At 55.8% G+C, this 15,335-nt stretch overlaps 1 protein-coding gene across 6 annotated transcripts in view; it reads right to left on the bottom strand.

Moving 5' to 3' along the window:
* Positions 1-13,471, bottom strand: part of Pkd1 (polycystin 1, transient receptor potential channel interacting) — a 40,865-nt gene extending 27,394 nt beyond the window's left edge. For 5 of the 6 annotated variants that reach the window (XM_047533062.1, XM_047533064.1, XM_047533063.1 and 2 more), the window contains exon 1: positions 12,999-13,464. In XM_047533062.1, coding sequence (XP_047389018.1) covers positions 12,999-13,213 — 215 coding nt within the window. In that variant the 5' untranslated portion in view covers positions 13,214-13,464. Of the gene's footprint in view, positions 1-12,998 lie in introns of all 6 variants that reach the window. The other variant, XR_007106067.1, reaches the window with a different exon arrangement.
* Positions 13,472-15,335: the final 1,864 nt, after the last annotated feature.

Raw genomic sequence — 15,335 nt, 5'->3', positions numbered from 1 at the left:
TGCAGGCATCAGTGAGAATCATCAAGAAACAAAGCAGGGCTGGGGTCACAGCTCAGTGGTACAGCGCTTGACTAGCATGCGTGATGCGCTGGGTTCAATTCTCAGCACCACATATAAATTAAATAAAGGTCCAATGATAACCCAAAAAAAAGAGAGAGAGAGAGAGAGAGAAAGAGAGAGAGAGAGAGAGAGAGAGAAACAAAGCAGCACAAGTCTGTGCTCTTCTCCACTCTGTGCCCTGGAGGGGGCAGAGTGACCCACAGATAGGTCCCGATCTGCAAGAACCTAGAAGCTGAGAAGACATGAGCAACCAAGGCACAGGCACCAGTCAGAGCCTGACCTCAGAACTCAAAAGCCACAGGAACAAACAGTACTAGAAGGTGAGCCAGGGAGAGCTGGGTAGAAGGGCACACCTGAGGCCCCAGCACCCAGGAGACTAAGGCAGGAGGGTTATGAATCTGCAAGCTCTAGACCAGCCTGGCCATGGAGCGAGCCCCTGTCTAAAAATAAAAAAGGACTGGGATGTAGCTCAATGTGAGTGCCGCAGGATTCAATCCTTAGCATTGGAAAAAAGGAAGGGGCGGTCTAAAAGCAAAAACAATCAAGGAAAGCGTACATGGTCACAGATGTAACACCCCATCTTCTTAATAACTGGAGAAATACCTATGAAAACAATAACACAAAAGTACTCTTATCTGGGCTGGGTTGTGGCTCAGAGGCAGAGCACGTGTGAGGCCTGGTTCAATCCTCAGCACCACATGAAAGTAAGTAATAAAATAAAGGCATTGTGTTCATCTACAACTAAAAAATATTATTTTTAAAAAGGCACTCTCATCTGTCAGTTGTGAGCGTATAAGAAACCCAGTCTCTGGCCAGGTGACCCAGTCAGTCGACCCACAGACACCAGACAGCGCACCACCGGGCCCCTCTGGGCAGTCCAGTGCAAGCTTCGTTGCCTGTAAGTGATCCCACTCTTCTTCTTTCTTTTTTCTTTTTTTTTTTGATGCTGGAGATTGAGCCCAGAGCCCCACCCCCACCCAGGCAGCCTCAAGCGGCTGGGATTATAGGCGTGCCCAGGTGTCCCATTTTGGGGGGGGGGGCAGGGATTGAACCCAGGGTACTCACCCACTGAGCCACAACCCCAGCCCTATTTTCTATTTTATTTAGAGATAGTGTCTCACTGAGCTGCTTTTTGCTGAGGTTGGCTTTGAACTCACTATCGTCCCATCTCAGTCACTGGGATTACAGGCATGCACCACAGCACCCTGCAATATCCCATTCTTTACCCACAGCTACCTCCCCTCAGGCTTTCAGTGCCTTTTTTGGACTCACTGGTGGTAGAGGGGACCAAGGTCACCCCTTCCATCTCCCTCTTGGGTACTCTGGGCTCATGTATTCTCACTCATCCTTAGTCCCAATGAAGCTCCTGGGACGGGCCCCCGGACCACCCTAACAGACACCTCCAATACTCTGGCCCATGAGGCCCGCATCCCCGGCAGCCCGGAGTTTTTGCTCCCCTAAGTGGCCCTACTTGCCACACAGGACTACCTGGTGCCTCTCACCAGCCCAATGCCCACCCTGCTGCTGAAGCCAGAAGCCAGGAGTCTGCCTCCCCCACTCCTGGGCCTGGCTCTGGCCCAGTCCAGGTCTCCATCCCCAGCACCCCCCTAAGCCCTGCTGGTCTGGACTTGGTCCTCCTATCCAAGCTGCCAGAGGAGCGGCAACGGCTCTGCCCCCCAGAAACTTCAGCAGCCCAAGCGGGAAGCAATGAGAGCGGCAGGGGCCTGAGCGCTGTCGACCAGGCTTTGGCTCCAAGCCAGGGGAGTGCGACCAGGAGAGCACAGGGCTCCTCGGACCTTTCCCACCACACGGGCTGGGCAGGGCCAGTGAGGGATGGACTAGGAAGCTCCCTGCCTGGCCTTCAACAGGGAAGAAAAAGGAGGAGGAACCCCAAATGGTCCTCCACACCTTTTCTGGGAAATCAATTCCAAGTGGCAGCTGAAGGGGGTGCCTGAGAAAACAGGGTGGGGGCAGGTCAGATCCAGATGCCAGCACTCTTTCCTCATGTCAGGGCACCGCCATCCCTCCCCCAACCTGGCAGCCCACCTGGCACAGGTGGCTCCTCCCCAGGACCTGCCTGAGCCCATCACAAGGGTCTTGGAGACCCTGCTTGGCAGAGTCCCCCCAATCCAAGGCAGTCAAGCAAAAGAGAGTGGACAAGAATCAGATGCAGCATCTCAGCCCGTGCCCTATGGTGGGAACATCTGCACCATCGAGATGTGGAAACACCGGCTGTGGGGACCAGGGGAACACTGGAGACAATACGGGCCCTCATTCAGCCCACTGCCACAGCCCTGAAGTCCTGACAGCAGCTTTCCTACACCTGCTGTAGCCGTCGCTGATCCAGGGAGCACAAGGCCTGGACGGTCCTGTGCCCCCAAGTTCCTCAGGCTTCCTCTGCATTCCCTGGGTAATGTCACTACAGTCTGATGATGCCCTGACCCCTACACTCAGGTTCCCTGCAGGGATCAGAGAATGGACACGTGAGCACCTTGGCAGAAGGACACCGAGGCTGGTCAGGTAGCAGACACCCCTGGCCCCTTACCCACCGGTGGGAGGCTGGGAGCACCCCTGAGAGGTGTGGGGCCTACCCTCTGGGCCACTCGGACTCTCCAAGGCCAAAGCCCACAACTTCCAGTGACCCCGCAGCTAAGCTGGAAGAGGGAGCCAAGATGGGGACTCACACACACCCCAAGGGACAGATGCCCATGTGAGCATGAGACATGTCATGTCCCTCAGCCTGACAGGTCAGGCCCCACTGCCCACAGCACTGGGATACTAACTCCACAGACTGTGACAGAGGCTGAGGAGCTCCCAGGCCTGGCCTGATCCGCCTGCTGTCCCAAGATGGACAAGTCATGCTGGGGAGAGGAGACGGGCCCTGCTGAGTCCTACACACCTGGGTTCTCCTCCCCTTGCCATCCAGATCAGATGTCACCAAGCTGCCACCTGGGGTGCACTTCTATACGTGGGTATCAGCCTTGCCTGGGTTTGTGTCCTTGGGTTCACATCCCGCAGGACGTCCCTGTGTCAGGCTCCCAGCTTTCCTGCTAAAAAAACTGGGGGACCCCCTCCACTATCCCCTTGTCCACTCACTCCCAGGCTGCAGAGAACAGGGTGGCGCTGCGGGGAGGGGGAGTGGCGGAAGACCAGGAGACCATGTGTACAAAGGTGAGCGTGCTGGGGACGCAGAGGTGGAGGCAAGGAGGGCCACCTTAAGCATTTCTGAATGAGGACAATTATTTTGAGGGGTGGGTACGGGGAACTGATCCCGGGGCACTCTACTACTGAACTACATCCCCAGGTCTTTTCATTTAGAGAAAGGGTCTCTACGTTCTTAGGATCTTGCTAAGTTGCCCCGGCTGGACTCCATTGCAATCCTGCCTTAGCTTCCCCAATTGCTGGGACTGCAGGTGTGCACCACCCTGCCCAGCAAGCGTGGGCTGTTCCGACGGCAACCCCTTCCAGGGATGTAAAAACGAAGGCCCCAGATACACCAGAACTCTGATCTGCAGCTGGGTGGCCCCAGTCACCTCCTCCGAGGTGGGGAATGGCCTAGGTGCCCTCTCCCCAGTGGAGATGCCGGGCAGGGTGTGAGGGCCAACAGAACCCCCAAGGAAACATCTGCACATTCCAGGCACATGTGGTCAGCGGGCGGGCGAGTGCCAGGTCCAGCACCCCCGCCCAGCGCTGGCCGCCGTGCTGGAAACAGTGCTGGGGAACAGCTCTGCGGGGCCGCCTGTGGACGTTACGTAACCAGCTCCTCCAGAGCCAGCCGCCTCCTCCCCTGGCAGACACGACAGAGGAGAGAGGAGCCCCCATGCCCCCTCCACACCCCTGGAGGAAACAGACCCCCTCAGCCCTGCAAGGAGACCCCCAGAAACATCCTCTCCCAAGCCAGATCAGAGGGGAGGAGAGGCCACAGTCAGGGCCCCACACTTGGCTGGTGGAAGGGCCCAGACCCCCAGACTGGCCTCCCTAGCGACTCCTTTCTGCACTAATGGGCTTTCCTTCAGGAGCCCGGCGGCCAGAGCCAGTGTGAGCCTGACGCCCTCCGGGTTTCAGTCCCTTTGCTTTCTGTTCCCTTCCATTTATGGCGAGTGAGGCTAGCTTCCAGGGCCGGAAATGATGTTTACACTGATGGCTTCAAGTTTAGGAAAGAGCTGCAGAAAATCACTTAGTGCGTACTGGCATTAAGGTGGGCAGGGCAGGCTTTTGGCTAATGCCCCCAGCTTTTCCAGGGAGATGGTGCAGCAGGCCAGCCAGCCCACCCCCGTGCCGCACCCCATGCCCACCTCCCACCTGGCTCCAGACAAGGGCACGGCAAGCAGTGGGCTCCCAACCCCTGAGGTGAGGGAGAGGCTGCCAGGGCCCGGCAGGCCTGCAGGAGCACCCCTCCCCTCCGATGGCCAAGACCAGAGCTGGGGAGCAGGAGGGCCCCACATGTGACCGGTATTCTGTGGGAGACGCTGGGGGTGACATGGCCTGCCCAGGAGCCTCTCAGAACCCACAGGCATGGACAAGGATGGGCGGCTTGGCCTCGGAAGTGCAGGAAAAGATGAGGAGGGGTTGGGACACGTCGGGAATTTTTTCCTCTGTGAGGAAAAACAGTGCAGCCCCAAAGAGGGCTGTTGTGAGAGCCACCAGCCACCCAGGCATTAACAAAGCAACGTGGGTGGGTGGGGGACAGGCAAGGAGGGCCAATTCACCCGCCCCTCCCTGCAGCCGCCTCTGTGACCACGCGACCTGTGAGGCAGTGATTCGGCAGTACTAGGATGGCAGCCAGCTGCTCACATCCCACACACCAACAAGGGCAGGAGCCCAAGCAGCCCACTCTCCAGAGGGGAACACTGAGGCTCAGGGCCCACCTCCTCCCCCACACCACCCAGGAGACGTCCACAGACGGTCACAGGCTGGTTGTCCAAAGAGAAGGGGCAGGTCCTGGATTAAGCCCGCTGTCCCATCACCCACTCAGCTCTGGGGACAGCCACAGCAGCGACCAGTCCAATGCCAGGGCTACAAAGCACTGTGAAGGCTCAGGACCCCTAAGCCCCGGACATGACCCTTGCCCTGAGTTCTGGCCTCATTTCACACTGTGACCAGGAGAGCTGGCTTTTGCCCCTGGCTGGTGACAAAGTCCTTCCAAGGTGGCCTCACAGGACCCATCCCACCTTCAGAGCACAGGGGTTACCAAAGTCAGGCTGTGCCAGCGCTGGGCTCACAGGGCTGTTAGGGAAAAAGCACCCAAAAGCACCTTGGCCCCAAGTGCAGCCCCTCGCACTGGCGTCCAGGCGCATGGGCCTTTGGTGAGGATAGCTACCAAGCCAGAAAGTGAGAGACTCCCAGAAAGGACATGAGCTGCATTTTCCAGCTGCATCTCGTCCTGCACGCAGCTGCGCCCACGCCTGGCCAGCTGGAACTACACAGACCACTGCATCAGGCCAGGAGGAGAGCAAAGCCCAGACGGCCACCACCCCAGACAGCAGCAAGAGAAGTGGGATGTTTTCATTCCAGAGTACTAGGCGGGCCGGCTGTCTGGGCTCCTGCTGCTGGTGTTGGCCACCACAGTGTTCCGGAAAGGAAAATGTGTCTCCATCCAAAATGGCTTCCTCAACTGAAACCCAACCTCGGCCAGGGTCTCCCCACTTCCTGCCCACTTGGCAGAGGCACCCCAGGGTGGGAGAACACAGGCAGCAGTGTAACCACTCCTTAACCCAGGGAAGCCCAGGGCAGTGCCCCCAGAGGTGAAACCCATATCTGACAGCAGCCACCAGATTAGTAGTCACAAGATGGCGGCCAGAACTCCCCACTCACTGGTCAGGCAGAGAAGGCTCCATAGGAAGTCCACATGGAAAGGCCCTGGGATCTAGCCTTCAGAGGAACGAAAAACAGAAAGAAGGGTCTACAGAGACCTTGGAAGAGGGAAACAAGTTCACGTGCACTTGGTACGACCAGCCCCAAAGTTCCCAAAGGCCCAACAATGTCCACCAGAGACACCCAAGGCTGGCAGTGGGGCCGGCTTGCCATCACAGGCAGTGCCATATCCTCTACCTGGGGTAGAGGAACAAGGTGAATGAGAGGGTAGGAGCCAACACAACCCACTGTCATATCCACACACTTGAATGCATCAAAAACACAAACACAAAAGTTAAGATAAAAACTAGTGTAGTCCCAGCTGAGGCTGAAGGATCCCTGGAGCCCAGGAGTTCAAAACTAGCCAGACAGCACAGCAAGACCCACTGCTGAAAAAGAACAAGAGGGAATGTGCCAAGTCCCTGTGCTGAAGGTACCTCTCAGGTCAGACCAGGGAAGGCGGGACTTTGGTCTCCTTGACTAGGTACTGAGGAATGCATAGTACTGAGGTACTGAGTCAGCCTGCCCAGACTGGTCTGTGCTTTTAGTTTTGTTTTGATTTTTGATAGTATTGGGGGGTTCAAACCCAGGGTCTCAGGCGTACCAGGCAGGTGCTTTGCCACTGAGCTGCATCCCTAGCCCTGGTCTGTGCTCATGCCATCTGTTACAGCATCAAGTCTGAGCACCTGTCTCAGACTCAGGCTCTTGGGTTCTGCCTGTCCTGAAGCAGGACAGGTCCGAAGATGTGTCTTCTGGTAACTGTACCTGAAGACAAAGGAACGGGTCCCCAGAGACCATGGAGAGGAAGGTTAGGAAGGCTATGTGAACAAAGGATATTATTGTGGCTGCAGTGACTGAGCCCTATCAATATATCATATACCCTCACCTCAGAGGCCTACAACCCAATAAGGTGCACCTAGCCTTGGTGCCCACCATACAGGCAAAGAAACTGAGGCTTAGAGAGGCTGTAAGACTCAACCAAGTTCACACAGAAGTTGAGGAGCCAGGAGGTCTCACACCAGACCCCCACAACTCTCTTCCAAACCCAGAAGAAAGGGGACCATGGTAGGGAGGGAGCTGTGGGACGGCTGAGTGAAGTGCCTCAGCGGCCCACCTGGCCCCCTTGGCAAATCCTTCAACACAACCCAGACCCACTAGGGAGGCCCCATCCCCTCCTCTCTCTGCCACCTAGGAACCAGGATGCGCTGCCCCAGGGCGCACCGATCACATGGCCTCTGCCACAACTGCCCAGCTATATGACTAAAAAGGGACTCAACCTCTGGGAGCCTCGGTTTCCTGGTCTGTAAAATAGAACGAAGAGCATGACGACAAGGCACCTGAGAGAAAGGATGTAAAGGGCCCAGCATTTGGCACGCACGGAGGATGAGGCAGGCGCAGGACTCCCCGCATACTCCCTGCAGATGCTGCAAGACGCAGACATGACTCCTATCCTACAGAGCTCACCCTTTCAAGTGTGTAACTCAGTAGCTTTCAGTATATCAACGAAGCTGTGTGACTCTCACCACGCACATTCCAGAACATTCTCCTCACCCCAGAAGAGACTCCTTGGCCATCACCCTTACCACTCTACCCACCCAGGTGCAGGCAGCCATTACTGCTTTCTGCCTCTGGATTTTCCTATTCTGCAAGTTTCATATCAAAGAAAGGGCTGGGGATGTGGCTCAGAGGTAGTGGCCCGCCTTGCATGTGTGTGGCCCTGGGTCGGATCCCCAGCATCACACGCAGAACAAGGCATCACAGAACATACAGAACACGTGGCCTGTGAGGCTGGCCACTATACCAAGCGCCATGCCTTCAGAGCTCAGTCCACACTGCGGATGCAAGTCTGTCCTTCAGGGCAAACATCCTTCATCTGCAGTGTCAGCCTTGGTTCTTCCATTTGTCTGCTGAGGGACATTTGAGGTGTTTTCTACCTCTTGGCTGCTCTGAATGATGCTATGGAAAACACGTGTGCAAGTCTCTTGAGTGGAGTAGCTAGGACCTAGGAAATTCCACATCTGAGGAGCCACCAGACTTCTGCAGGGCCACTGCTTCCCAACCCAGCAGTGGGCTGGGTTCCAATTTCCCCGAGCCCTTGCTAACACTTGTGATTCCATCTTTCTGATGACAGTCATCAAAACCAGTGGGTGTGCACTGGTGTCTCACTGCAGGTTTCACTTGCATTTCCCTAATGACTGGACACTGAGCATCTTTTTCCCCCCAAATACTGGGAACTGAACCCAGGAGCACTTAACCAATGAGCCACATTCCCAGTGCCCCCTCCTTTTCTAATTTATTTTCAGAAAAGGTCTTGCTAAGTTGCTGAGGCTGGACTTAACTTATGATCCTCCTGCCTCAGCCTCCCAAGTAGCTGGGATTACAGGTGTGCATCACCACATCTGTCCCCAGTCCTTTTTTCTTGTCTTTTTTAATTTGTTCTTTTCAGTTATAAATGACAGTAGAATGTAGTTTGACATATTATACATACATGAAGTACAATTTCCCATTCTGTGGTTGTATATGATGTGGATTTAGTGGTTGTGTATTCATATATAAACATAGGAAAGTGATGTCTGCTTTTCCTATTCTCACTACCCGCACCTCCCTCCCTTCCCTTTTCCCTTTGTCTAATCCAGTGAACTTCTATTCTCCCTGCCCCCTTACTGTGTGTTAGTATCCATGTATCAAAGAGAACATTCAGCCTTTGGATTTTTGGGACTGGCTTATTTCACTTAGCATGATAGTCTTCTGTTCCAACCATTTACCTGCAAATGCCACAATTCATTATTCTTTATGGTAGAAAAATATTCCATTGTGTCTATACCACCAACCCATTTTTTTATTTTGAGACAAGGTCCCTAAATAGTACAAGTCTGGTCTCAAACTTGTGATGCTCCTGTCTCAGTCTCCCAAATAACTTGGATTACAGGTGTGGTCACCATGACCAACACACTGAGCATCTTTTCATGTAATTACTGGCCAGATGACACATGAGAGTTCTGTGCTTTCTGGATGCAAGTGCCACATCAGCAACATCTGCAGATGTTTCTCGTGCTACTGCTGTCCTTGGGCACAGTGCTCAGATGCTCCTGCATGCCACTGGTGCCCGACTGTCTCCTGACCATCTCTGGGGCTACAGGTGTGCCAAGGCTCATCTGTTCACATCCCAGAGTGTTGCAGAGGAAAGCAAGGCAGGCTGCAGATGAGAGGTTTCCTCACCTATAAAATGAACACCATCTTCCAACTTCTCCTGGACTAGACAACAGTTCTTGCCACATTTCAGCAAATTTACATTCTCCATCTACTCAGGAAGGGAAAGTTGCCCTTACATTCACATTCTGAATTCCCAAGTGTGATATCACATGGAAGCTGAAACTCAGAGACTCAAGGGCCAGGCCAGCAGAATCTGTAGGACACAGTCCTTCCTATGCCTCCACACAGCAGCCAGGGATTTTTCTAGAGGACACTGGTCATGCTGCTTCCCTCCTGGACCCTTCAATGCCACCCCCACCTGCTCTCCCAATAAAGGCCCTGACTGCTGCTTCTCCATCACCTTGAGCCTCAGGGAAGCCTGTTCCCTTACGTGGGACACTTTCCAGAGCCTGGTGTACAAGCTTGATTCTTGGCTTCAACATCACCTGCAGCTGCGGTCTTTCTGGGCCCCCTCCCTGTCATCGGTATCTTTGTCCTTGTAAGATCTATACACTTGTCAGTTTAACGTGCATGGGCTCCCCTGTGAGAGGGACCAGGCCTGCACCTAATAGTGGTCTCATCTACCCTGGCACAGGGCCAGGCTTGCAGTAGCCAGGACCCCCATCTGGTGAGCCTCACAGAGGTTCACAGCTGACACAGATATGCCACAAGTCTCCGTGGCAACTGCCAGTTCTCTCTCATGTTTCTCACGGATGAAAAACAGGAGCTTGGGGACCTTCTGCTGACCCCAAGGCAGCAGCGTATGTGACAGGTACAGACTTATCCCAGGGGTTGGCTCACAGATGCCCACCTTCCTCCAGATCCCTATCCCAGCCACAGACACCAGGAGCTGAGCTTCCCCCACCCCAACTCTCCTGTCATTTAGGGTACAAGAAGGTAAAGACCACATGCTTTGGGTGCTCCAAGCACCCAAACAGAAGACCCTCAGGATCCAATATTCTGAATCAGTGAACCAAGGACCTATTGAGTCCCTGGTATTACTTCTTTCACAAGACAACGGCCAGAGGCAGGTGAGCCACTGGCGAAAATTAGCAGCATACATCACTCAAGAAGTAGTTTTCCCAAAGCAAGCACACCCAAGCCACCAACAGCTCACACGTAGAGCAGTGCCATCCAGCAAAACTTGCTTCAATGGTAAAACAGTTCGTCTTGTAGCCACTGGCCACGGAGGCTCTGGAGCACCCGAGGTGAAGCCCTGGACCAGAGCTCTAGATCCCACCACCAGCTTGCAGGAGACACGAAGGACAGAGACACACCTGAGAGCACCCCAGTGTGACAGCTCAGAGACAGTGAGGAACCCAGCACCACAGGAGCTGTTTTCTTCAGGAGGGAAAAAGAAGTGGAGGAGGGCCTATCAATCAACAGAGATTTTAAAAAGATACTAATTAACCACACTGTGCAGACCTTACCTGGACCCTAATTCAAACTATCCAAAAACTGAAACAAGTGAACACTTGAACACACTGGACATTTAATGGGATTGAGGAATCATTTGGTGTTTTAGGTGTTTGGGGTATTGCGATGCACTCCCAAATGCCCACAGATAAAGGACCAGGACACTGGAAACTGGCTCAAACATGGGGCTGGGGAAGAGGAGAGCAAGAGACTCATCACCCTGTTCTGCCTACTTTCCTTCATAATGAGGCTTTCAATTCTCCACTGCAGAGCTTCAAAAATAGCACAGCAGCAACATTTTGCCAGTAACGTCATCATTTTTGAGCTGCCACCTCCCAGCAGCGTTATTTTAACCCAAGAAAGGCTACAAGACTGGTTTTGCAAACCAAGGCCATCATCCCACCTGGACAGAGCTGCCTTGCCTCACCTCAAACTGGTCACAAGCCACCAATGGAGGGGCAGACCCCCTGTCAAGAGGCTACTGATGACAGAGACAAGTGGGCACCAGGAGGCTACAATGTGTCCTTGACTTCTCCCAGCTGGGCCCTCTCCCTTAGAGAAGGTCCACTTATCTCCCTGGAAAGTCTGCAGGGTTGAGAACCCACTGAGCCAGAGGCCTGTGGTTCCAGCAAGGGACCGCAACACCTTCCCTAAGGTCCCAGTTTCCCATGCATTCCTCCACAAGAAGCCCTCTGGAAATGTCCCAGAGGCAGTTTTGGGGTGGAAAGAATGTGGACTCTCCTCCATTCCTCACCTGCCTGCCCACATGAGGTTACCCTGATGTCCATCACACACTAAGATGGGTAGCACCCTGGGAATCCTGCCAGCTCAGGCCTAGTCAGGCCAACTTCCAGAAAACTCCCTCTCCCCAAACCCAGGACCGGAGGCTAAGGTAGTGCACTAAGGCAACAGCAAGCTCCACTGCTGTGCCCAGAGTCTGTCGTGCTGCAGGTTGGTCCTTTATCTCCTGGACAGCTCCTGGGAAGCCAGCACAGGCACACCAGGGCTGAAGAAGCAGGAACAGCCAGCAGGTACCAGGCCTGATCCTCCAGAGCGGCCACCAGAGACAGAAGTTCCCTCACCATGCCACCATGCCATTCAGAAACAAAGAGTGGGGTGGATCTGACGCAATTCTGTGGGCACTGTCAGGGGGCAGGAGGGGGCCCATCTGCAACAGAGGCAGCTGCGCCACAAATGTTCCAGCGGTCAAGGAGCACAATGACAGGCCCAGCATGGTCCCCAACCATAACTACCAGTTATCTCTGGAGAACTCATCTTCCCTGACCCCTAAGACCAACAAAACTCCAAGGACACGGCCCTCCTATTAAAGGTGACCCCAGGTTGGAGTGACCCCTAAGTATTACAAAACCAAATGCCATGGCTCAGCCCAAGTGTAACAAGCTTGGGAATATAACAGGCTCTCAGGGAATTCCAGGGCTGAGGTGCCCTAGAAGTGCCCAGAAAATCCAAGGGGTTGGGATGGGCAGGCCCTGAGATTCTCCCCCGCCCTGAGAAGAAAATGTTTGTGATCTTAGTACTCTGCACTCTTCTCACTCCAACCCTGGGTCCTGGGCACCTCCTAGGTTCAAACCCTGCTCTAGCCACGTCAGGGCTGGGATACTGTGGACAAGGCTGTCACACCTCCAAGCCTGTTTCCCCATCCCTAAAACAGAGATCCTGACTGCACCTAACTCCAGGCCGTTACGGTAAGGGTTTACAACAAGACCTTGGCATAGTCCCTGGCTCAAGACAACCTTTCTGTAAAGGCTGCCTATTATCTGCCTGTTACCTCTCTTCCAGATGCAAACCTGACAAGATCTCTTCAGCATTTTAACCCTTCTGGGGAAATGCCCTCACTGGAAACGCTGGAATGAAGCACCAGACTCTTTCAGACCTCAGTTCACCTCTAGTTGAGACCCTGCCCCCTTGCATTTCTCCTACGATTGTCACACGTGGACAAGTCCAGACTCCAGACCCTGGCTCACACCACTGCCTCTCCTCTTCCTCTGGATCCACATCCTCACCCGTTCTTAAGCTTTGAGCCAGTTCTTAAGCATCCACCAAATGCCTGTCCAGACCCCCTCCTCTGCGCGCTCCACAGCAATCCACGCTTCCCAGAGAATCCCCCAGCCCTGGGCTGCATCCAGGTTGGCCTCTAATTAGCGCGTTTCTTTTCTCCGCATACCACCTCCCACCCTGACTTGCAAGCTGCCGAAGGCAGTCAGCTTGGGTTCGCGGAGCTCCACTGAGAGGGATGCGTGATTTCACAGAAGCCGAGATTTGGGGCTCCCCGGGGCCACGCCGGTCGCGGTCCCAGGTTTTCCTTAACCTGACCGACGCTCCCGCCCGAGCCTCGCCCTGGCAGCGGCCGAGCCCGCGCCGCACCCACGCCCTGCGGCCAGCGGGCTGGGGCCACAACGCGATGCTCCAGCCAGGCCGCCCAGCACCATGGCAACCGCCCGCCCGTGACTACTCACAGCGCGGTGGCGTCCGCGGGGATGCGCAGCGCGGGCCCGAGCGTCAGTAGCCCGCGGCCCGAGCAGTTGACGCGGCAGGCGGCGCCCGGCGCAGGGCCGCAAAAGCAGGGGGGCGCGCACGGCCCGCAGCCGCGCCCGGGGGCCCCCGCCAGCGCCCCGAGCCACAGGCCCAGGCCCAGGGCCAGCGCCAGGCGGGCGGGCGCGCCGGGAAGCATCGTCAGCGCAGCGCGCGCATGGCCCCGGCGGCCCAAGGCCCGCCCGCGCGCCGGCGGCCGCAGCTCAGGCGGGGCCCGCGGACCGCATGGGAGAGCGCGGGGCGGGATCCGGCGGCGGCCGCGGCCTGTCTGCGCGACGCCGCTCAGCGCTCGGAGCCAGGCCGCGGTGCGGATACCCTGCGGTCCACTCGCGCGCTCGCGCTGCACTGCGGGCCCCGCGCGGGCTCCTCCTCTCCTGGCGCGGCGAGGGCCGGGGCTAGAGGACGCCCCGCCCCCTGTGCCGCAGCCGCTGCCCGGCCAGGGGCTGGCGATAGGGTCCGACTCCGCCGCGCTGGGTGGGCGGGCCGTCGGGAGGCCCCACCCATCGCGCCGCAGTGCGGGCCGCAACCCGGGTATCTTCAGGCTCCGCCCCCTGACGCAACGTCCCTGGGCGGTGCGCGATGGGCCGGCTCTGGTCCGCCTCTCGCTCTCCGCCCCTCCCAGCACGTGGTTCTCCTAACCCCGCGGCCTCCGCCGGCGCCTGGTCGTTCCTCCGCTCCCCGCGGCCCCCAATCGGCAGTCACAGCACTGAAAACAGCAAAGACAAACTACGCAGCCGGCGGCTTCTGAGCACCGTAAGCCCCGGCTCCTGTTGATCTCCTCAGTGCCCGAGAACCTGGCGTACTGAAAGCCCTTGCACACGGACTGCGTCATCTCGTGGAGCCCCGCCAGCACGGTCCAGGGGGAGGAGGCAGAGCACCGAGGCGGCACCGAGGTGGCGCTCACCTGGCGCGGCCGAAGCTCAGCCTCGCGCGGGCGACCTCAGCGCAGCGCCCAGGCTCTGGGGCCTGCGTCTCTAGCTGCTCCTTCCCTGTCTCCCACCGCTGCGAACTACTACGGTGGCCTCTGCGCAGGCTTTGGTCTCTGTGTGCAGGAGTTAATTACAAAACTAACACGCGGTACAGAGAAGACTCCGCGAGCCGAACAGTGTGCAGAGCCTTGCAAAACATACTGGACGCCAGACACAAAGAACCACACATTGTATGATTCCATTTATACGGCATATCTAAAATAGGAAAACCGTAAAGACCAGAAGTCGACTAATGGCCTCAGGGACTCGGGGGAGGAACGGAGTGAATGCTGATGGCGAGGGCTCCTTTTGGGAGTGATAGGCATGTTCTGGAACTAATGATAATGGTTGCACAGTCTTGTAATATATACTAAAGCCCGCTACATGGTGTACTTTAAAAGTGTGACTTTTGCCGGGCGCAGGTGCCACACGCCTGAAATCCCAACAACTCGGGTGGCTAAGGCAGAAGGATCCCAAGTTCCAGGCCAGGCTCAGCAACTTAATGAAGAACTGTCTTAAATTAAAACATTAAAAGGGGCAGAGTAGCCGGGCGCGGTGGCGCACACCCATAATCCCAGCAGCGCTGCAGAATGAGACAGGAGAAACGCGAGTTCAGAGCCACCCTCAGCAACGGCAAAGCACTGAGCAACTCGGCTAGACCCTGTCTAAATAAAATACAAAATAGGACTGGGGATGTGGTTCAGTGGTTGAGTGCCCCTGAGTTCAATCCCCGGTACTCAAAAGGGTAGGGAGCTGACAGAGCACACCCCTTGGTTCAATCCCCGGTAACACAGTTAATCGTATATGAATTATATCTGTTTTTAAAATAAAAATGTTCCGTCATTGGACCATGCTTCTGGGCCCACATGAATGCCCGGTGGAAGCTGGCCTTTGGAGAAGCTGAGCACACACATGAGCGGGGTCCCCAGACTCCCCTGCCTGATACCCTGTTACTAGAGTTGGTGCTAAGCTTCTCACTATACCTTGAAGGTTCCCAGCATCCTTCTGGGTGCTTAAACTGCCTAGGAGCCTCTGCTAAGTCCACAGGTGATAGGCCCACCTCCTGCTGCTACCAGCTGCTCCAAAGTGAGTCACTGGGGCACACTGCAGCTCTGCTGTTCCCCTGGACATGAGATGGCACTATGCCTCTCTTTTCTTATCTGTGTAATGGGACTCAGTCCTTTGTCCAACTTTCTCACCAGCCAGGAACAGGGACTTAAATTAGACACAAGGAGAAACTTCTAACAGAGAGAATGGAGAATCCACAACCTTTTAACACAGAGTCAGGAGTTT

Source organism: Sciurus carolinensis, chromosome 18 (assembly GCF_902686445.1).
Source record: "Sciurus carolinensis chromosome 18, mSciCar1.2, whole genome shotgun sequence".
NCBI lineage: Eukaryota > Metazoa > Chordata > Mammalia > Rodentia > Sciuridae > Sciurus > Sciurus carolinensis.
This window is presented reverse-complemented; position numbering and strand designations above follow the sequence as displayed.